At 43.9% G+C, this 21,939-nt stretch overlaps 1 protein-coding gene across 1 annotated transcript in view; it reads left to right on the plus strand.

Moving 5' to 3' along the window:
• dhx16 (DEAH (Asp-Glu-Ala-His) box polypeptide 16) overlaps positions 1–21,610 on the plus strand; it is a 37,458-nt gene extending 15,848 nt beyond the window's left edge. The window contains exons 11-21 of the mRNA XM_061717380.1: positions 5,935–6,145; positions 6,302–6,400; positions 8,145–8,297; positions 10,550–10,690; positions 10,776–10,938; positions 11,191–11,309; positions 14,131–14,198; positions 16,122–16,284; positions 16,405–16,566; positions 19,369–19,542; positions 21,167–21,610. Of these exons, the coding sequence (XP_061573364.1) occupies positions 5,935–6,145; positions 6,302–6,400; positions 8,145–8,297; positions 10,550–10,690; positions 10,776–10,938; positions 11,191–11,309; positions 14,131–14,198; positions 16,122–16,284; positions 16,405–16,566; positions 19,369–19,542; positions 21,167–21,295 (1,582 nt within the window). The 3' untranslated portion in view covers positions 21,296–21,610. The remainder of the gene's footprint in view (positions 1–5,934; positions 6,146–6,301; positions 6,401–8,144; positions 8,298–10,549; positions 10,691–10,775; positions 10,939–11,190; positions 11,310–14,130; positions 14,199–16,121; positions 16,285–16,404; positions 16,567–19,368; positions 19,543–21,166) is intronic.
• Positions 21,611–21,939: the final 329 nt, after the last annotated feature.

Raw genomic sequence — 21,939 nt, forward strand, 5'->3', positions numbered from 1 at the left:
AAGATGTTTTTCCTTGCTGCATACGTAAGAATATTATACAGTCTGGTAGAGTTGACATCCACAATAGAGCGTTGATTGGGGTAACCCAGGATTAAAGAAAGAGGGTCCATATGTAACGCAACACCAAATATATTTTCCAGATCTTGCAGAACATCCATCCAGTAAGCTTGGATTTTAGTACAAGACCAAACACAATGAGTATAGGTGCCCACTGCAATTTTACACTTTAAACATAAAGGTGAGAGTTGTGGATTCATTTGATGTCTTCTATTAGAAGAGATCTGCAAACGGTGCAAAATTTTGAATTGCAACAACCTGGCACGGTTACATACAGATATTTTCTTTGTTTGAGTCCATATCTTAGTCCATTTATCCTCATCAATATCCACACCAAGTTCTCCCTGCCACGTCCGCATAGTATCCTGTACATTTATAGCTTCAGTCTGGCTTAAAACATTGTAAAAGCGAGTAATGGATTTTTTAGCTGGGCCAAGGAGGAGTAATTGCTCAACTGCAGATGTAGCAGCATCAGTATTAAGAGTAGTTTCCCTGTTTATGTAATCTCGAATCTGTAGGTATTTGAAAAAATCATGTCTGGGGAGATTATACTTTTCTTGCAGTTCTGCAAATGAAAACATGGTTGCGCCTTGAAATAAATCACACAATCGCTTTATTCCTTGAGATGTCCAAGCGTTATATCCACCATTCTTCATGCCTGGTAAGAAATTAGGGTTACCCTGAACCGGGACCAAAGGAGATGTTAGTCCAGACCTCCCTTCAAGCTTTTGTGTAATAAACCATGCTTTCAGTGTATTACAGATTATAGGATTATTATTACAGTGATTCCTGGCAGATTTTAAATCTTTGAAGGCCAGGAGGCCCGGTAGGGAGCCTGAGGTCTGTGACTTTTCTAAATTTAGCAAATCAGAAGTCATGTCTTCCTTGACCCACTCTGCAACAAATCTTAAATGGGATGCCAGTTGATACCATCTGACGTTAGGGAGATCCAGACCCCCTTTAGAGCTAGGAAGTTGTAGTTTTGTAATTTTTAACCTGGGTTTCCTCTTGTTCCATATGAAGTCACTCAGCCAGCCATTAAGCAGCTTCAGTACCTTGCCTGACAAAAGTATAGGGATCATCTGTAGGGGGTATAATATTCTAGGCAAAATATTCATTTTAATGAAAGAAACTCTGCCAAGTAATGATAAGGGGAGAGGAGTCCATCTGTTCAGGTCTTTTCTTATGGAGTCAAAGAGGGGGCCGGAATTAGCCTTAAACATTTCATGAAACAATGGTGTGATATGAATACCGAGGTAGACAAAACCTGTAATAGACCATTTAAATGGGAATGAGGGTAATGTATCAGTTCTAAGATTTCCCATTGGCATAGCCAAAGATTTCGAGAAATTTATTTTGTAACCTGAAAATTGCCCAAACAGAGTGATTACATCAACAAGATGTGAAACAGATTTTTCAGGCTCTAGCACATAAAGCAAGACGTCGTCGGCATATAGAGAAATTTTATGTTGGGTCCCACCCACATTTATACCAACTATTTCGGCATCCCTCCTTATGGCCTCAGCGAGAGGCTCTATCGAAAGGGCAAAAAGGGCGGGGCTGAGAGGACAGCCCTGGCGTGTTGAGCGTTGAAGTGGGAAGTAGTCAGATCTGTAACCATTGGTAATGACTGCAGCCATTGGATTATTATATAATAATTTGATCCATCTAATGAAATTATCTCCCAAATTAAATTTTTGTAAGACAGATGGTTGGAAGGGTTAATCTGTCCAAAAAGGATGCCATCCTATCTGAGACACCTGGTGGTTGATCTGATTCATACAGCCTAGTGTAAAACCGCTTAAAGGTGTTGTTAATGTTTTTGTTATCAAAGTGGCGGGTGCCATTTTCATCCTGAATGGAAGGAATCACTTGAGGGTCCCTTTTAATTTTGGTCAGGTGAGATAGATACTTACTGGGTTTATCCCCATACTCATATAACCTTTGCTTTGAGAAGAGAAGAGCACTCTTAGCCTGTTGTGTTAGTAAAGTATCCAGAGCAGCCTGTGCAGCACATTTCTTTTGCAAGAGTAACGGGTCTGATGTAGAGCAGAGTGCATTTTTAATATCGTCCAGTTCTTTTTCAAGTTTTCGCTGTTGTTCCAACTGTTTTTTCTTTTTTGAAGCTGAGAAGGCTATAACTAAACCCCTAATATATGCTTTTGATGTCTCCCACAGCAAGGATGGGTTATTGGTAGATTGTGAGTTAATAGACAAAATTATCCTAAATTCTCTTTTTAGATAAGAAATGAATTTGTCATCCTTCAGGAGACGCGTGTCCAATCTCCAACGTTTACTTTTTGGGGATTCTATGTCAAGAGACAATTCAAGGAACATATACGCATGGTCGCTAACCACAATATTGCCTATTGAGCAGGAGGACACAAATTGTAACACAGACTGGGGTACTAAAAAATAATCAATACGTGTGTGGCACTTATGAGGAGGGGAGTAAAAGGTGAATTCCCTATCAGATGGATGTAGCATACGCCATGTATCAACCAAGTTGATTTCCCCACAAGTCGACAAAAGGGCTCTGGCCTGGGCTGTCAGAGAAGAATTTCGTGGGGGGTGTCTATCAAGTTGAGGATTAAATAGACAATTAAAATCACCTCCCACCAAGGCCAGTGGTGAAGATATTTCAGCAAATTCTGAAAATGCTTTAGTTAATAAGTCCGGGGAATAATTAGGTGGGCAATAGAGATTCATAATAGTAATTCCTTTGCTATTTAACACACCATTTATAATTACAAACCTTCCGTACTTGTCTTTTATACACTTTTTTAATTGAAATGGCAAATTCTTGTGTATCAATATAACAACCCCCCTGCTGCTGGTGGTAAAAGAGGAAAAGTACGCCTGGCCAACCCAACTGTATTCAAGTTTGAGATGCTCGTTGTCTTCTAAGTGGGATTCCTGTAGTAGAGCCACATCAACCCTCTCCCTCCTCAACAAAGAGTAAACCTTCCTACGTTTCACATTACCTCTCAGACCCCTTACATTCCACGAGCAAAATTTTAGTTTATAAGGTGGCATCTTTTTTTAGGCAGTTTATCCAAATGTGTTGACATTGTATACTGAATATGAAAGACCAATACTGAGCATGAACTAACACAAAAGCAGAACAAATGGAACAAATACAGTAAAACACTGTGCATGTTGAAGAAAAAAAAAAGGGGGGGGGGGGGGGGGGGCGCAAGAGAGAAAGAGAAAGGAAAAAAAAGAAAAATGTGTTGGGATCTCTCCCCAGATGGAGAGGGGATTGCTGTTCTACAAGACCTCCACTAGGGGGGGAAGACGTGCTTCTCACACTATGTAAACAGGAAAAAAAAAGCAAAAAACAAAGCAAGTGACATTACCTAGTCGGCGGGGGCTCACAGCAACACCCAATTAAACAAAAGTTTTAAACTTATTAGTCTTAGTATTTAAATAGTTACTTGTACAAAAACCAGCTGTACTTCGACTGAATAAATATCAGCGATCAGTAACTATGGCGACATCTTAGTGAGTATTATAATAAGGAATAATCATACACATGAATGCAACTTAAGATGAGTCATAATAGAACATTATGATCAGTGTATGACCAAGATTTCAGACTTAGCTCTCAGTGGGCGGAGTATCTGTCATTTCTGACGACCTGCGCTGTTTTGCAAAGGTAAGAGCCTCTGCAGGGGAGAGGAAGGTTTTCTTCTTGCCGTTCAGTGACACATGCAGCTTTGCAGGGAAAAGCATTGAGTAATCAGCACCGATCTGCCGGAGATGTTGTTTGGCTTCTTTAAACTCCTTTCGTTTACAAAGCACTTCGGCGGACAGGTCGTTGTAAAAGGATATTTTCTTCCCCTCCAGTGTAATATCCCCGCCCGCTGCCTTAAGTCGGGCTGCTGCCATCACTCTCTGCTTCTCCGGAAAGGCGTGGAACCGAATGATGACCGGGCGCGGGCGTTGCTCGGGCGCGGGCTTGGGCATTAGAGAGCGGTGAGCCCGTTCCAGCTTCACTCGTCCCCCCTTAGCATCCATGTCGAGAAAATCTGGTAGCCAATGTTCAAAGAAGTCCAAAGCATTTTTTCCCTCCACATCCTCTGGCAGGTTGAAGATGCGGATATTTTTCCGTCGCCCCCTGTTTTCCAGGTCGTCCACATGGTCGATGAGGACCTCCACTTTTTTCTCCAGGGCTGTTATAGCATTACCTTGCGACTCGTTAGCTGTCTCGAGCTGTAGGACCCTGGCCTCTGCTTCATCCAAGCGGTCTTTGGTATTCTTCAGCTCGGTAGTGTGAGAGAGGACTGTTTGAGCCAGAGGTTCAAGCTTTTCGTTGATAGCCACCATTAGCTTGTTGGTCATCAAGTCCAAAGCTTTAGCGAGACCGGGGTCCAGCTCTGCCTCGTCATTTTCTTCTTCATCATGCTCACCGCCATGATGAGCCAGCAGCGTAGCTGCGTTATCCGTTGGCTGTCGCGATTTATCTCTCTTTCGGCCCGGCATTGTTTGGTGTTTCTTGGACCAGAATAGTTCTAGAGTCATACTACTGCACTGGCATTATAAAATGACAACGTGGTTTAAGAGAGAATGCAAAATATAAAGGGTGTTGGCGGAGCTCCCGAAAAGCCGACCGTCTCCTAGGCCGTCATCACGTGACCCCCTAGTTTAGTTTTTTTTATCGCTTACATATCCGATCGGTGGGAAAAAATCTGAACTTCGTGTCACGGTTGCCATGGAGACTGTGAGACTGACAGCAATAACTCAGGGACATAAATATTGATTGGTTTTTCTTCTCTGCCAGAAAGCTGCACCTCATGAACACATCACTTCCCAGAGTTCCTCTGTGCTCTCTGACGTTCCCAAAGAGGTCACTTCCTGGGACTGTGGCACGGTGGCATCCTGGGCAGTGTTGTGCAAGTTCATACTTCTCATGAACTAGTTTAAAGTTCAGTTCACATAGTTTAAAAATGAACAATTCACGTTCATAGTTCACCATTTTCATTTTGAACTAGTTCAAATTCAGTTCATTTCAATATTTTTAGGTGAGAAGTACAAATGAAACGCCCCCTATCCTAAAACTGTTCACTACAATCATGTATATCGTCCTAGTGGCTTTTCAACTTTACTCAAAGGCTGTAAATCTCCAACAATGTAGTCCATTATCAGTTTGTCTCCCTGTTGCTTGGAAATCAACCCCCTGAAGGTGCAGCAGTGGGACTGGGCTCGTTCGGGGCTGTTGGGTCTTGGTATTTCCTGATGACTTTTTCTGATTGTCAAGGACTTGCAGATATTTTCTCACACTGGACGGATGCTTTAACTCCACATGACGTTTCAAATTTGAAGTTGACGAGGCAGACGCTCTGACTTGTCTCAGACTTTCTCAGCGCAGGTGGACAAAATTTGCACAGAAAGGTTAGATTTTTACCGTCGGACTCTTTGGGAGACGATGTGTAAAATTCCTGCAGATAATGATAAGCGGATCATCATCTGACGGCTCGCTGACGCTGCAACGTCTCTCTTCACTGGTCATGTAAAGACTGCACCGGGCTCGGGCTGCCGTTGCCATGGAGATGGTGCCCCGTGTTAGGCTAGTGTGCACTGCATTGTGGGTAATGTAGTGCAAAGTCGTCGTCTCGTTGAGTATTTTAAATGTGCCGCCCGCTGGTGAAATGTATTCCGTAATAATTGGACCTAAACAGTGAAGCTGAAACTCACAATCTGAACAGTTCAAATTCCAGTTGGTGACCTGCAGAATGAACAAGTTCACGTTCTAGTTCTTTATTTGTAAATATGTTGCGTTCAGTTCAACGTTCTCACAGAAATGAACGTGTTCATGCACAACACTGCTCCTGGGTGGCGTCCCCCCTGACCCTCTCCGTCTGTCCCTCCCGGCAGCGTGATCATCATCGACGAGGCCCACGAGCGAACGCTTCACACAGACATCCTGTTTGGCCTGATCAAGGACATCGCCCGGTTCCGGTCGGACCTGAAGGTGCTGGTGGCCAGCGCCACCCTGGACACGGAGCGCTTCTCCTGCTTCTTCGACGACGCGCCCGTCTTCAGGATCCCCGGCAGGAGGTTCCCCGTCGACATCTTCTACACCAAAGTAAGAGGGTGAACTGCTTCTGGGAGGGGATTTGTTTTTGTTTTTGAGTTTATATATAATATAATATATACAAATAAATGCTCTCACATCCTTCTTAAAACATCTGAGGTGAAGTCTTGAAGTCGCCGTTGACGTGTTTTTTGTTTATTTGTTTAGGCTCCGGAGGCCGACTACCTGGACGCGTGTGTCGTCTCCGTGCTGCAGATCCACGTCACCCAGCCGCCCGGAGACATCCTGGTCTTCCTCACCGGACAGGTCCGGCTCCGTCACTAGTGTTGTTTTAGTCTAGTCTTTGGGTCAAGCTGTCATTTTAGTTTTTATTAGTTTTAGTCACGTTCATTTTCCTTTTAGTCGTGTCAAGTTTCAGTCGACTAAAAGTCTGAGCATTTTAGTCTTATTTTAGTCAGAATTGTCCAGGACCATTTTAGTCTAGTTTTAGTAAAGATTGTATTTAGCCAAACCCATTTTACAATTCAAACAAGGTTATCTCTTTATTATATTATTGTTACCTTATAGACTCAAGAATACATTCATTCCAGATACAGAAGACTCTAATTTGAGTTTACAACATATTTATTTTTCCACATTTCTCTCTATCTTTTTCTTTTCTGACGACACATTGGGTTTTCTTTTCCACGTCTATGTAGGAAAGTGTATCCAAAAATGGTTTCTTCTTCTTCTCCCAGCCCCAGAGCAAATCCCCGCGTTTCTCTATGTAACTTTGTTTTTAATTGACGTGAACCTAGAGCTCTGCGTTAACGGCATCAGCCTCTAACTCTGCAGCTGCATCTTCTGGATCTGATTCCCCGCTGCAGCGACTGGGATTGAGGACGTGACGTCATCCAGCAGCAGAACTAAACCAGTGGAAACTTTAGTCTCGTTTTTATTCGTTGACGATATTGCATTATATATTTAATTATCGTTATCGTCAAATGACGAGCATTTTCGTTGCGTCTCGTCTCGTTTTCCTCAGGTGATAAAGGTTCGTTGACGACGATATTTTGCCGTTGACGAAAGCAACTTTACCCGTCAGACAGCACAGAGCGACGCTGTCTACTCCTAATTAAAACATATTTAACATTTAACCTTAACTGTCGTGTGCGCCGCTGGAAACATGATTCCCATATCAATAAGATGCTTTCTTCAGCATGTAGAAATACAAGACATGTAAATGAAGCAGAATGATAGAACTGCAGATAAAAACGGAGCTGCTATGGACTAAACTCTGATTATATCTCCCCTGTGGGAGGTTTTCATCTCCACCGCCACAGTAAACACATTTAATACAGTAAATGTAATAAGTATATGGACATAGAAGTCAGCTATCGATGCTAAAGCTCAAGTCCTCGCCGCCGCCATGGCAACAAAATTAGATTAATGAGTTTAAATTATAGTGAATATTTACACAAACAACCCATGATTTTCCCCCATGGTGTAGCTGCCCTTGATACAGTCCCAATCGCCTCCATCCTGGGCTGAAAAATATATAGTTGGGCTGCTTTTCCTGGTTTTTACTAAATATTTAGGAGAAATTGTAAACAAAAAAGTTTCCATTACGACAGAGAAAAGTAAAAACTTGCACAATAAACTCACTGATATTTTATGTGCTTTAATCTACTCAATATAATTGTATTGTGTCTTTGTTTGGAGCCGGAACTTTTTTTGGGCTATTTAGTGTTGATGTGAAGCTTGAAATTTATAAGGCATTTAATAATAGACAGTTTTAACAGAAAAAATATATGATTCTGGCTGGTTTTTCATTATTTGTTTTCCACCATGTTTGGGCTTGAACCTGTCAGATCTGGCAACCTGGACCTCAGCGCTGGATTTCTTAGTGAATAAATTTAGTTTGAAAATGGTATTAAAAAGTCTTAGATTGAACAAAAGGAAAAGTTCCCTGGTCTTTGAGTGCAGCATCTTTATCACGACCAGCCGCAGCAGGATGAGGGCGGGAACCTCGGTTTGAGTGACAGCTGTGGGTTTCTGCTTGTTCCTGCAGGAGGAGATCGAAGCGTCCTGCGAGATGCTGCAGGAGAGATGCCGGCGACTCGGCTCCAAGATCGCAGAGCTGCTGATCCTCCCGATCTACGCCAACCTCCCGTCAGACATGCAGGCCAAGATCTTCAACCCGACTCCTCCCGGAGCCCGAAAGGTGAGCCCCCTCCTCCGGACAAGGAAAGGTGGGCAGGTATCAGCTATTACTGGTTCCCCAGGCGCATCCTGTATCTTCAGGATCTCAGGATCTTCCAGTTAGTCTGTGGGGTTAAAAGCTACAGATGTCCGAGGTCTGATCCCTGGGGGACTGATACTCAGCAGCCATTGGCTCATCGTTGTTTTGGGGGCGGGGCTTACTGAGAGGTTGATCACAGGTAGTTGAAGTGAGTAGGAGCTTCTTTGTTTTCACTCGTTTGGGACTTGGACGTGTAGATTTTGTGCTTTTCAAAGGAAAAGTGTAAGTTACTTCCAGTTAAAAAAATTCTATGTAATCTAACTTCTGCAGATAATAACATCAACAACAAGAGCTGATTACAGATTAATGATCTTAGTTTCACGTTAGCAAACACATTGTAGAGCAGTGATTCTCAACCGGGGGTCCGCTGACCCCTAGTGGTCCATGATAATAAAATATATATTTTTTGAAAAGATTATTTGACTCAAATGTGACTGAGACCTTTATCTACCTAAACTACATGACCTTTTATTCTTTAAAAGTGTAATTTGTTGTATTATAATAAGACATTTTGCACCCGTTTGAATTGTTGAAGTTACTGCATGACACCGTTAGTAAATGTAACACGCATCCTTTTCAAAATAAGAGCTCCCTAGTTTCAGTGATATACACCCTCATTTCTTTATAATGCTTTTATTGTGAAATATTTGCAGGAAGCTGTTGGGGGAACGCTCATTATCTTGAAAAGTTTAAGTTAGCGCTTGGTTTGTTGTGTGTCCCAAGAACCAGAACCAAGCAAGGAGAGGCAGCTTTCAGTTATTCTGCTCCTCACTGGTGGAACAAACTTCCTGTAGACCTGAGGTCTGCTCCAACTGTCAGCTCCTTTAAATCAGGCCTAAAAACATTACTGTTTACTGAAGCGTACTCTTAAATTAAATACTTACCTGCTGGACTCTACTGCCCTTATTTTTAACAGCTTTTATTATTTTACTTCTTTTCTCATCATCTTATTCATAATTTTATTCAATCTTATTTGTTCCGCTTTTAATGTAGATGTAAAGCACTTTGAATTACCTTGTGTTGAATTCTGCTGTATAAATAAACTTGCCTTGCCTTGCCTTGAAATTACAATAATGTAAAAAAAAAAAACAAAGAAGAACACGATAAGCACAGTTACACAAAAAAGAAAAAAAGGATTAGAGGATGATGGCTCATATTAAAAAAAAAAAGACTGCTTGTTCCAGACGTAGCAGATTGATCCACCGGAGAAAAAAAAAGAAAACAGACGGCAAAAATATACTTTATAAAGAAGAATATATTTACCGTATTTTGCGGACCGTTGGCATTATAAGGTCCAACATCAATCAACGTGTCTATTTTCATACATAAGGAGCACCGGGTTTTAATGCACATGATAAAACTTATATAAAGTGAAACAAAACAGTCTGAACTTTATTCAACTCGTTGACAATAACTCAGAATATCGTTCAATTGTAACTAAAACAGAAAAATAAACTCACATTTTAAATCATTCGTCTTCCACAAATCCATCAATAAAAAGTGGAGGAGGTAAGAGTCGTACTACGTCCTGTTCTCTGATTGGTTCATGGTTGCCAGCGATAGCAGACACCTGAAGTTAGTGGGAAGTTGGAACAGCGTTGGATTCCAACATTTGATTATAACTGGATTATGATGCAGATTGGAAAACTGGGTTTAATTAAAAAACCTGACGTCTAATTACAGTAAGGTAACTAGATGTTGGATGATGGTTGATTGCAGCGCTACTTAATTAGTTATCTAACGTTGGCTGACGTTACAACCCGTATCCAACCAAGGACCGACTTTAATGTGTCTGATATTGATCAAGTGGAGCAGCTTCGTCACTTCCAAAGTCGTATTAAAACATGTTGACAGGTTTCTGAATTCAGTGTTCCACATAAAACTGGTTCAAGATCAGTAAACACAATTAAATTCATACATAAGGTGCACTGCCGTTTTTTGAGAAAACATAAGGATTTTAGGTGCCTTATGATGAAAATAATCCTGATGAAGTCGTTGGTTAAGTGAAGTGTTTGAGGAAAACCCACTTCAGATCTGTAGTAGCTGCCCTCCACCTCTGGGGGGCAGTACAACCCTCTCATCTTCAGCTGGGAGGCTCGTTACCGGGATCAAACCATCGTTAATGTATCGCTTCTGTCCTCCCTGTTTCGGCGGCGGCGTCTGATCGATCCAAGGTGGTGGTGGCCACCAACATCGCAGAGACGTCGCTCACCATCGACGGCATCATCTACGTCATCGACCCGGGCTTCTGCAAGCAGAAGAGCTACAACGCCCGCACGGGCATGGAGTCGCTCATCGTCACGCCCTGCTCTCGGGTAAAAGCCCTTTCCTGTCCACGAACCGGCGGGAACCCGAACCAGGAAGCTCTTAAGTAACTGGTCTTTGTGTTTCACCCGCCAGGCTTCGGCCAATCAGAGGGCAGGCCGCGCAGGCAGGGTGGCTGCTGGGAAATGCTTCCGGCTCTACACGGCCTGGGCCTTCAAACACGAGATGGAGGAGACGACAGTGCCTGAGATCCAGAGGACCAACCTGGGGAACGTCGTCCTGCTGCTGAAGAGTCTAGGTGAGGGAGGGGGGCGTCTGCTGGGCCGTGGTCTGTGATTTATTTATTTATTTAGAATAGGGACAGCGCATATTAATAAACATTTAAATAAGTACATAGATAAATGTAAATATACGGTACCAGATATAGCCAACAGGCTAATTTTAATCTGCAGTCTCTTGTCAGGTTGATGGCAACAGAATAAAAAGAAGAAGAACTCACAATTTAGTGATGTCATCATTTATTTATTTATGTATTTATGTCTCCATGTAGGCATCAATGACCTGATCCACTTTGACTTCATGGACCCGCCCCCCCATGAGACCCTGGTTCTGGCCCTGGAGCAGCTCTACGCCCTCGGAGCGCTCAACCACCTGGGGGAGCTCACTAAGGTTGGAACTGAGCATGTGCAGAGTTTCAGGGTCGTTTAGAGAGTAAAGCCAGAGACGTTCAATAAACGAGACAGCCCACTACGGTTGTGTTTCTTGTATCTGTGTCACGTGACTGCCACGCCCCTTTAGGAGAGTGGGTCCTGAGTCTATTGAGTCCTATGGGAAAAGTGACCGTGAGCACAGATTATTACCAATTCCTTCGCCCCATAGTAACCTAAGTAAATATTGGACCCATTTTTCAAAAGCCACAAACCTTCTGAACATTCTGACACCAAAATGGCAATTTTCAGACCGACAGATTAGGAGAAAATGAACTTTGTTTGAGACCTGTGTCTGTCTGAGCAACACACTCTCGCGAGATTTGGCTCTCATCGTTTTCCCATCGGATAAAATGAAGTTTAAAACTAAAATAAAACTTGCTTCTTTGCTTAATAATACTGTTATTTTTATTATTTAAGTCTTTTTGGAAGAAAGTTGTACTGTATCTAGTGTTGTATGTTCCAAAACGATGTGGGGAGAGGGGTGACCACGCCCACTTAGGAAACTGGAAGTGTACACCATTTCATACCATTGGCAGTAACGGTAATGCGCTATCTTCTGTATAGAGGATCTTTGGTAAACGCCTGATTTATGGTTCTGCGTTAAACCAACGCAGAGCATATGCCGTTGCTGTGACGCCGTTGCTGTGACGCCGTCGCCGTGACGCCGTCGCCGTGACGCCGTCGCCGTGACGCCGTCGCCGTGACGCCGTCGTGAACCCTTCGGACTTCTCCGTCACTCCATTTTGCCGTGGTGCAGTACCCCCCGAGAGCGCTAGTTGATACTTTGTTTAGCTTCCGGTTTTTCCAGTCACAGTGAATCAAAGATATAAGGACAACTATTGTGCAAAAAACCAAAACAACCAAAAAAAAATAAAAATCACACACACACGAAGAAAAGAACGCTGAAAGTTCATTACTGCTTCACGAACCGGAACCGGAAATGCGTTGTTACCAAACGAACCAATCACAGCCCTCTCGGTCTGCGTCGCCTCGACGTGTAGTTACATTTTTTGAGAGGTGCACGTCAGGCTACGGAGAGCCTCCCGCGTAGCCGCGTACCCTACGGCGTAGGTTTAATGCAGAACCATAATTCAGCCCTAACCCTTTATGACCTACCATCCAACAAGAACTAAGCATATTTTTACATTTCTGCATGCTATACAGTATTCCCTGGTTTTTGGCGGGGGTTACATTCCAAAAAGAACCTGTGATAAGTGAAATCCGCGAAGTAGCAACCTATTTTTAATTTTTTTACAATTATTATACAAGGCTTCAAATTGCGGAGATCAGCCCCGCCCGATTAATTGGATTTGAACGGGAGAAAATGAAAAATTATTATGGAAAAAAAATACAATAAGTACGGTACAGTAGGACAAATTGTAACTGGTGCGTATTTCACTGCTCTTCTGAGCTACTGCATCCTGACTCGCTCTGTAGCGTCTTTTTCTTCTAAAGCCGCGTTGCAGGTGTTTTTTTTGAACATACTGGTAGTTATCGTCGTTGATGTCGCTCTTTTTTTCTGGGCAGAAAGATTCTTATAAACCGACATGCCACCATGGATTATATCTGAGACTGTAATGAACGATTCATCAAAGGGTCCCGTTCTTGAGCTGCTGCTGAAGCTCATTGGCCGTTCTCAGTATTGTTGCTAAGCAACCAACGTTTTTAACACAGGAAATATAGAAGCGGGGAGACTATTTAGCCAATCAGAATGCAGAACACAATGCAAATCCGTGAAGCAGCGAGACGTGAAAGGTGAACCGCGTTATAGCGAGGGATTACTGTACCGCCATTTTATGGAGAATTTTATTTGCTATGCATCAAAACAACCCATATAAGCCAATCTTTAATAATCTGGATGTTACAAGTCCAAAAGAACTAAATAAATTGCTAAAAAGTGCAAATAACTACCAAAAAAATGTAAATCGATTTTTAATTTTACACATATTTTTCTAAATACAGAAATCCCACAGCTAGATCCCTCAAAATTGTTAAAGGAAAAAAGTAACACAGAAGTATTTCAAACAGCAGGAAGTTTATTTGGAATTAATTCATATTTATTTTTTGAGATATATAATTTTATATATTGCTTTTAGAATTGCGCCTTCATCCGGCACTGAACTCAGCTCCAAAACTTCGCTGAGTAATCTTTCGGGAAAATGTCTGATTAAAAAGCACGAACAGTTTGTGCTTTTTGCTTGAAGTTTGCTTGAAAACATACTGTGAAAAAACACGTACCGGATCTATAAATAACCCGCGATGTCAATTATGAAGATTTCTGCCATTTTACTGGATTATTATGTGAATTTTCCAAATTAATTAATGGATTAAAACTCTGGGACACTAAATGCAGGATATGCAAGTGAAACTCTTCCTTTTTAACATGCACAAATAATTACTGCTCTGTTTTCTTTGGTTATAATTGTACATACATTTTGAAAATCAATATGCAAACGCGAGCGCCGGCACGCCAGCATGTCATAAAGGGTTAAATTGGTTGTGACCAGAACTGAAATGAAGCCAGATAAAGGGGCTAAAAGCAACTCGGCTGGATCTGTCCAGTATTTAAAAGCAGCAAATGTTTTCAAACATTCCAACTAAAACCAGGAACAGAACCATTTGCATGGTGGCCTCGGTGCCCGGCTGCGGCTCCCACTTCCTTGATGGAAACTGTTGATACGTGAAAGAAGTGATCCACTGTTTACTGGTTATCAATCTAAGCGCTACGCGTACGAGCGTATATGAAAGTGTGTAACTTGTTGTCGTGTGTTTGGCTGCAGCTGGGTCGCAGGATGGCCGAGCTACCGGTTGATCCGATGCTGAGCAAGATGATCCTGGCCTCCGAACAGTGAGTCTGCAAAACCTCCCGCTCATCCTCACCTGAACCTGAACCACATAAGATTTGTAAAGTGATACAGATGAGCTCTGAATAATCCTGAAACACACTAAACGCCATGATTTCAGCCTCCACCTGAAACACATGACACCTGACTCCACTACATACGACTTAGACCCCTGTAAAACATGTTTAAGCCAACAATTGATTGAGTATTACCCCTTTTCCACCAAACCGGGGTCCAGTTTCAAATCTGTTTCAACCGTAGACTCTGTCAGAAGAACGGTTTCACCTGCAGGAGCTTTGAACCTGAAACTGAGACTATTACCGCTTTTCCACCAAACCGGTTCCAGGGCTGGTTCTGGTTCTGGGCCAGTGCTGAGTTTGGAACCAGGCTTTCTGTTTCCACTGACAAAGAACCGGCTCCGGGCCAGAAGAACCGGTTCCAAGGTAGCACCAACTCTTTGCTGGACTAGAGGAAAGAACTGCTTACGTAAGCGGAGGGGGCAAAGTTATTAAGACCAACAGCAATAGCAAGACTGGGAGACGGAGACATTTTCAAATAAGAATTAATCTGGATGCAGCAAAGCATCATGGGTCTGAGGAGGAGACAACCTGTCTTTTAGAGATGTGTCCACGGAGGAGCTACGTGGACCAAGTCCTGTTAGAGAAAATACCTTGTTGTTGCTGCAACTTTCATGCAAACGCAGCAACATAACTGATGTTTGCAGTGACGTAATGACGTGGCTCTTCTTAGCACCCGAGCTGTGGAAAAGCAAACCGATTCTCAGCTGTTTAGCAAGTTGAACGAGTTGTGAACCAGAACCAGGTCTGGAACCCGTTTGGTGGAAAAGGGTTCCAGACTGGGCTCCCCCAGTCTGGCCTTCGGCAGGAGGGTCCCCCCTTACGAGCCTGGTCCTGCTCAAGGTTTCTTCCCTCCTAAAGGGGAGTTTTTCCTTGCCACTGTTTGGCTTAAGGCTTTTCTCCCACTAAGGGAGTTTTTACCTGCCATTGTTTATATAATAATTGCTCGGGGGTTTATGTTTATGTTTATGTTTATGTTTATGTTCATGTTCTGGATCTCTGGAAAGCGTCTAGAGACAACATCTGTTGTATTAGACGCTATATAAATAAAATTGAATTGAATTGAATTGAATTGAAAAGGGGTATATCTGGGCTGAACCTGGTGCATCTAATTACCAGGACTGAGACTTGAGAGAGGAGCCAGATCCAAGTAGATGTGATTAAGCAGTTTGATGCAAGTGGGTCAGAATGACTTCAGGCGTCTCGATGCAGGAAATGACACCGAACAAGGGGCTGCAGAATGATTTTAAACACCAGGAATGATGACTAGTCCTCACGATTCTGATAAACGGGTCATTGTAACGTCAGAGCTGAACTTTTAGGAACCAAGTGTCAGTCTGCACCCGGGCCAAGGCTAACGCTAACATCGGTAGATTTAGATAACAAACGGCCGAGGCTACGTCTCCATCACACACCGACAGAAGGCCAAATTTGAAATAATAATCAACCCTGATTCTATTATTAGTCTTACTTTCATTCTTAATTAATTTACTCCCCTTAAGGGATTTATGGCGTCATAGTGAATCACTTCTGAGTTTTTATAGAGCTGAACTTAACATTTATTACTAAATGAAGGTGATGGAAGACGAGGCCGTTACTGTCCTCCTGCATCTGTCGATTTCTCTGAACATTTGGTCGACTTATAATTATAATATGTTCATTAATTATAATAATCAGCAACAACAGTCTTTCTGTACTTTCTGTACACTTAGAGTTGGTTTATCTTAGTTTGTCTACGGGGACCTAGTCTGTCCGTCCGTCCGTCCGTCCGTCCGTCCGTCCGTCCATCCATCCATCCATCCATCCATCCACTTTCCAACGTTAACCACCTTCCTGCTGTTCCTTCCTCAGGTACAAGTGTTCGGAGGAGGTTCTGACGATCGCCGCCATGCTGTCAGTGAACAACTCCATCTTCTACCGGCCCAAAGACAAGGTGGTTCACGCCGACAACGCCAGGATGAACTTCGTGGTCCCGGGGGGCGACCACCTGGTGCTGCTCAACGTGTACACGCAGGTACGAGGCACAGGGTTCCTGCTCAGGGGGGAACTCAGGCCCCCGGTCTCTCCTCCCCTCAGACCTTCTTTAACCGGTAGGATGATGACAGCTGACCCTCCTCTCCTCTTCCTCCCCTAGTGGGTGGAGAGCGGCCACTCCACCCAGTGGTGCTACGAGAACTTCATCCAGTTCCGCTCCATGAGGAGGGCCCGGGACGTGCGGGACCAGCTGGAGGGCCTGATGGACCGCATCGAGGTGGAGGTGGTCAGCAGCACCGGCGACAGCGTGCCCATCCGCAAGGTGGGTGCCCAGCTCTGGGGCAGCGCCCCCCTGTGGAGGCCTCCGGTACCGGCTGGTGTCTCATATAACAGAAACCTCAGACCTGTTGGTCCTTAAGCGTGATCTTCCAGCAAACAGAAACCCAGACTACAGAGGAGGCTTATAATATGTATGTATGTATGTATGTGTGTGTGTGTATGTATATATATATATATATATATATATATATATATACATATATATACATATATATACATACACATATGTTTGTGTGTATAATTATAAGGTGCAATATCAATGAACGGGTCTATTTTCATACATAAGGAGACCGGGTTTTAATGCACATGATAAAACATATATGAAGCTAAACAAAACAGTCTGGTAACTTTATTTAACTCGTTCACAATAATCAGAATATCGTTGAGTTGTAACTAAAACAGAAAAATACATTTTAAATCCTTGTCTTCCACGAATCCACCAATAATAAGTGGCGTCGTACCATGTCCTGTTCTCTGATTGGTTCGTCGTTGCCAGCGATAGCGACACCTGAAGTTAGTGTGAGTTTGGAACAACGTTGTATTCCAGCATTTGATTATCATTTATTATGATACAGATTTTAAAATTGGGTTTAAAAACCCAACGTTGACCTCTAATTATAGTAAGGTAACGTTGACTAGATGTTGGATGATGGTTGATTGCAGCGCTACATAATTAGTTATCTAACGATGTCTGACGTTACTACCCGTATCCAGCCAAGGACCGACTTTAATGCATCTGAACGGTCCGACATCAGTCAATCAAGCGGCTTAGTCGCTACCAAAGTTACTAAAACTACTATTTCTGAGCTCAGTGTTCCACATAAAACTGGTTTGAGGTCAGTAAACACAACTAAATTCATGCATAAGGCGCCCCGACGATTTTTGAGAAAAACTAAGGATTTAAAGGCATTATAGTGTGCAAAATACATTAAAACTAATCTGACCCCCCCTGTGTTCGAGGGGCGGGGCTTATGATGGGTCTGAAGGTCTGAAAATCTTTTTAAACCTGAGAGATGATGAACGTTCCTGTCGTGGTTGAATAGGACGTGTCGAAGGAAGCGGGGAGAAGCTGTGTTGGCTGTTATCACGTATCCGTCCTCGCAGCCCTGAACCGCCATAGATAAGCTGAGGGCGGGTCTTCGCTGAGCCTGGTGACGCCCTGTTTTCTTAGTGTCCGTCAATCATCCTGCAGCCAAACAAGCAAAAACCGTTTAGAATAGAATAGAAAGCCCTTATTATCATTGTACAGGTACAGTGAAAATTAGGCAGCAGCTCCGTCAAAGTGCACACATGCAAAGACTATGTAAACAAGGAAACATAAATGTATATATATGTACACACACTATAAACAAGAGTGAATTGGAGGATAAAAAATGTACATGGATGGGTGGGGGGATATTGCACTTAAATGGATGGAAGAATAATATTGCCCTTGAAAGGATGGGAGTATTGCACATAGATAGTAGAATATTGGGACATTGTGGATAGAAGGTAGAAAATATTGCACAGAAAATATGAGGTAGCTTATAGGTTGAGAAAGTTCACAGCTTCAGTTGTTTCACAACTTGTTTCTTAAACGCTGAATCTTCCCGCTCGGTGACGGTGACGGGCACAAAGATGGAGAATCAGTCCTGTTGAACATGTAGTCTTTTTGCCCGGAATGACTCCCCTGTGTTGGGTGTTGGGTTAGTCCAGCAGGCCCGACAGCGCCGGGTCTGGGTTACAGCCGGTCAGGACGGAGCTGGAGGACAGATTTGAGCGGTTTCAGGTCTCTAATCCGCCACAAGCGTTGTGTTTCTGTTTCCAACGGTAAAAACAAAAAGAAAAGAGTCTCCAACTGGATTTAAAGGAGCTGTATGTAAGAGCAATAATAAAACGAATCATAAAATGACCCCGATATGTCAACAGACATTTAAAAATCATGTTCATTTCAAATACTTATGTCACTGACAACAGCACTCAAGCCAGGATATTCCAGTTTAAAAAGAGGAGTTGCAGCCCTCAACTGATGTTTATGTTGTCATTTTTTGTTTTGGCCTGAAGCTCCACCCTCCACATATCTCCCAATCACCAAGTCAGTATTGTTTCGGCATCCGGGTTGCCAGCTCGGCTCTAATTATGGCAGCCATGGCAGCCTACGTTCCTGCTGCATTCTGCAGCCTACCTGGCAACCTCTGGTCGGGGGGAGGAGGGGGAGGGTACACGCCGCTCAACAATATTTTGAAAGTGACTGCAGTACCAGTTTTGGCCATTTCTTACAGACGGCTCCTTTAACTAATCCAACAGATCAAAGTCTGGTTTTATAAATGAGCTGGATGGATGGATGGATGGATGGATGGGTGGATAGATGGATGGATGGATGGATGGATGGATGGGTTGATAGATGGATGGATGGGTTGATGGATGGATGGATGGATGGATGGATGGATGGGTGGATGGGTTGATAGATGGATGGATGGGTTGATGGATGGATGGATGGATGGATGGATGGATGGATGGATGGATGGATGGATGGATGGATGGATGGATGGATGGATGGATGGATGGATGGATGGATGGGTGGATGGGTTGATAGATGGATGGATGGGTTGATGGATGGATGGATGGATGGATGGATGGATGGGTTGATAGATGGATGGATGGGTTGATAGATGGATGGATGGATGGATGGATGGATGGATGGATGGATGGATGGATGGATGTGTATTGTTGGGTTATAAACAGCATGTCTTGTTCCTCTGGTTGTTGTTGTTTCTGCTGAGTCACCGTTAGTTTCCGTCCTCAGGCCGTGACGGCGGGATACTTCTACCACACGGCTCGACTCAGCAAAGGCGGCTACAAGACGGTGAAGCACCAGCAGACGGTTTACGTTCATCCCAACAGCTCGCTGTTCGAGGAGCAGCCGCGCTGGCTCATCTACCACGAGCTGGTGTTCACCACCAAGGAGTTCATGAGACAGGTGAGGCTCCGCCTCCACATGTCACACCTGGACGCACCTGGACACACCTGGACACATCACACCTGGACACATCACACCTGCAAACATCACACCTGCACACATCGCACCTGGACACACCTGGACACATCACACCTGGACACATCACACCTGGACACATCACACCTGCACACATCGCACCTGGACACACCTGGACACACCTGGACACACCTGCACACATCACACCTGTCACACCTGCACACATCACACCTGTCACACCTGCACACACCACACCTGGACACATCACACCTGGACACACCACACCTGGACACACCTGGACACACCACACCTGGACACACCACACCTGGACACACCACACCTGGACACATCACACCTGGACACACCACACCTGTCACACCTGGACACGTCACACCTGGACACGTCACACCTGGACACGTCACACCTGGACACGTCACACCTGGACACGTCACACCTGGACACACCACACCTGGACACACCTGGACACACCACACCTGGACACACCACACCTGGACACACCACACCTGGACACACCACACCTGGACACACCACACCTGGACACATCACACCTGGACACACCACACCTGTCACACCTGGACACGTCACACCTGGACACGTCACACCTGGACACGTCACACCTGGACACGTCACACCTGGACACGTCACACCTGGACACACCACACCTGGACACACCACACACCACACCTGGACACACCACACCTGCACACACCACACCTGCACACATCACACCTGGACACATCACACCTGCACACACCTGCACACATCACACCTGCACACATCACACCTGTGCAGGGGGGCTGCGGGTCCTTAAAAAGTCTTAAATTCAATTTTTGCTAAAATAAGGCCTTTAAATGTCTTAATTTGTCTTAAATCTGAATCAAAGGGTCTTAATTTTAGAGGGTATGTATCCAGTTATCATAAAAAGGTTTATTTCATCGTTTTGAGGAGAATCTCCTGCGGAGGGTCAAAATCTATGTTGCCAGGTTGGACAAGTTTCAGCCCAATTGGGCTGAAATATATTTTTGGGCTGCTTTTCCTGGTTTTTACTAAATATTTAGGATAAATTATTAACAAAAAGTTTCCATTATGGCAGAGAAAAGTAGAAACGTACACAATAAACTCATTGATATTTGATTTGCTTTAATCTATTCACTTTAATTACATAACATTTAATAACATTTTCGGGCTATTTAGTGGTGTTGTGAAGCTGAAATTTATTACACATTCACAGTTTTAACAGAGAATGTCTGATTTGGGCTGGTTTTTCATTATTTCGGTGGGTTTTACATCACGTTTGGGCTGGAACCCGTCAGCCAGATTTTATCTGCTTGAATCTACTCAATTTAATTGTAGTCTTTGTTTGGAGCCTGAACTTTGTTTTGGCTATTTAGTGGTTTTGTGAAGCTTGAAGTTTATCACGCATTTAATTCAGGCTGGTTTTTCATTATTTTAGCAGTTTTTATGTCACGATTGGGCTGGAACCTGTCAGCCAGATCTGGCAACCTCGACCTCAGCACCAGATTTCTTAGTGATGTGTTTGAATTTAGTTTGAAAATGGTATTAAAAATGGTCTTTTAAACCCCCCCAGGTGATTGAGATCGACAGCGCCTGGCTGCTGGAAGTGGCTCCTCACTACTACAAGAGCAAAGAGCTGGAGGACAGCAGCAGCAAGAAGATGCCGCGCAAGCAGGGAAAGACCAAGGAGGAGCTGGGCTGAAGTCGGGACCCAAGACGGGCCACGCCCCGCCCAGGAGAGCCGGGAACCGGATCAGAACCGGACTGCTCAGGACAGACGATGCTCACACCAACCTCAGAACTTTAGATTTAAACTCAGACTTTATTTTGATCTCAGAGACGCAGCTTTCTGGTTTAATCTGGAACCAGCTCAGAGTCGGATTCTGGTCCATTTCTGGGCCTCTGACCCCCGCTGGACCGCTGGACTTAAGGGGGGTGGGGTGTTTGTGAGATCAGCACTCGTTCCTCTTGCGTGTTTTTATATTCCTGTGTTTAATAAAATTTTACAATCCCTTTACTGGCGGCGTTATAACGAGCCGTTTGTTCGAGCAGGAAGTTCCCTGTTTGGTTCCTAGTTCCCTGATTTGAATCATCACGTTTTTCTCCAGAACGCCACAAAAGCGCCACTGACTTGTTCTGTTTGTTTTCTTTCGTAGGCAGGTTTGTTTTCATCGCTCGGGTCGGGACGAGATCTCGTCCTCCGGAGCCTCGGAGCTGCAGGAGGGGCTGGTTTTGAACCTGTTGATGTTTGAGGTCTCTGCTGGATTCAGTTCTGTCCCGACCCTCGTCTGTGTTTCCCAGGTGCACCGGCTCACCTGAGACCTGAGAGAGACCTGACCTTTGACC

This window comes from Cololabis saira, chromosome 3 (genome assembly GCF_033807715.1).
Source record: "Cololabis saira isolate AMF1-May2022 chromosome 3, fColSai1.1, whole genome shotgun sequence".
Classification (NCBI taxonomy): Eukaryota; Metazoa; Chordata; class Actinopteri; order Beloniformes; family Belonidae; genus Cololabis; species Cololabis saira.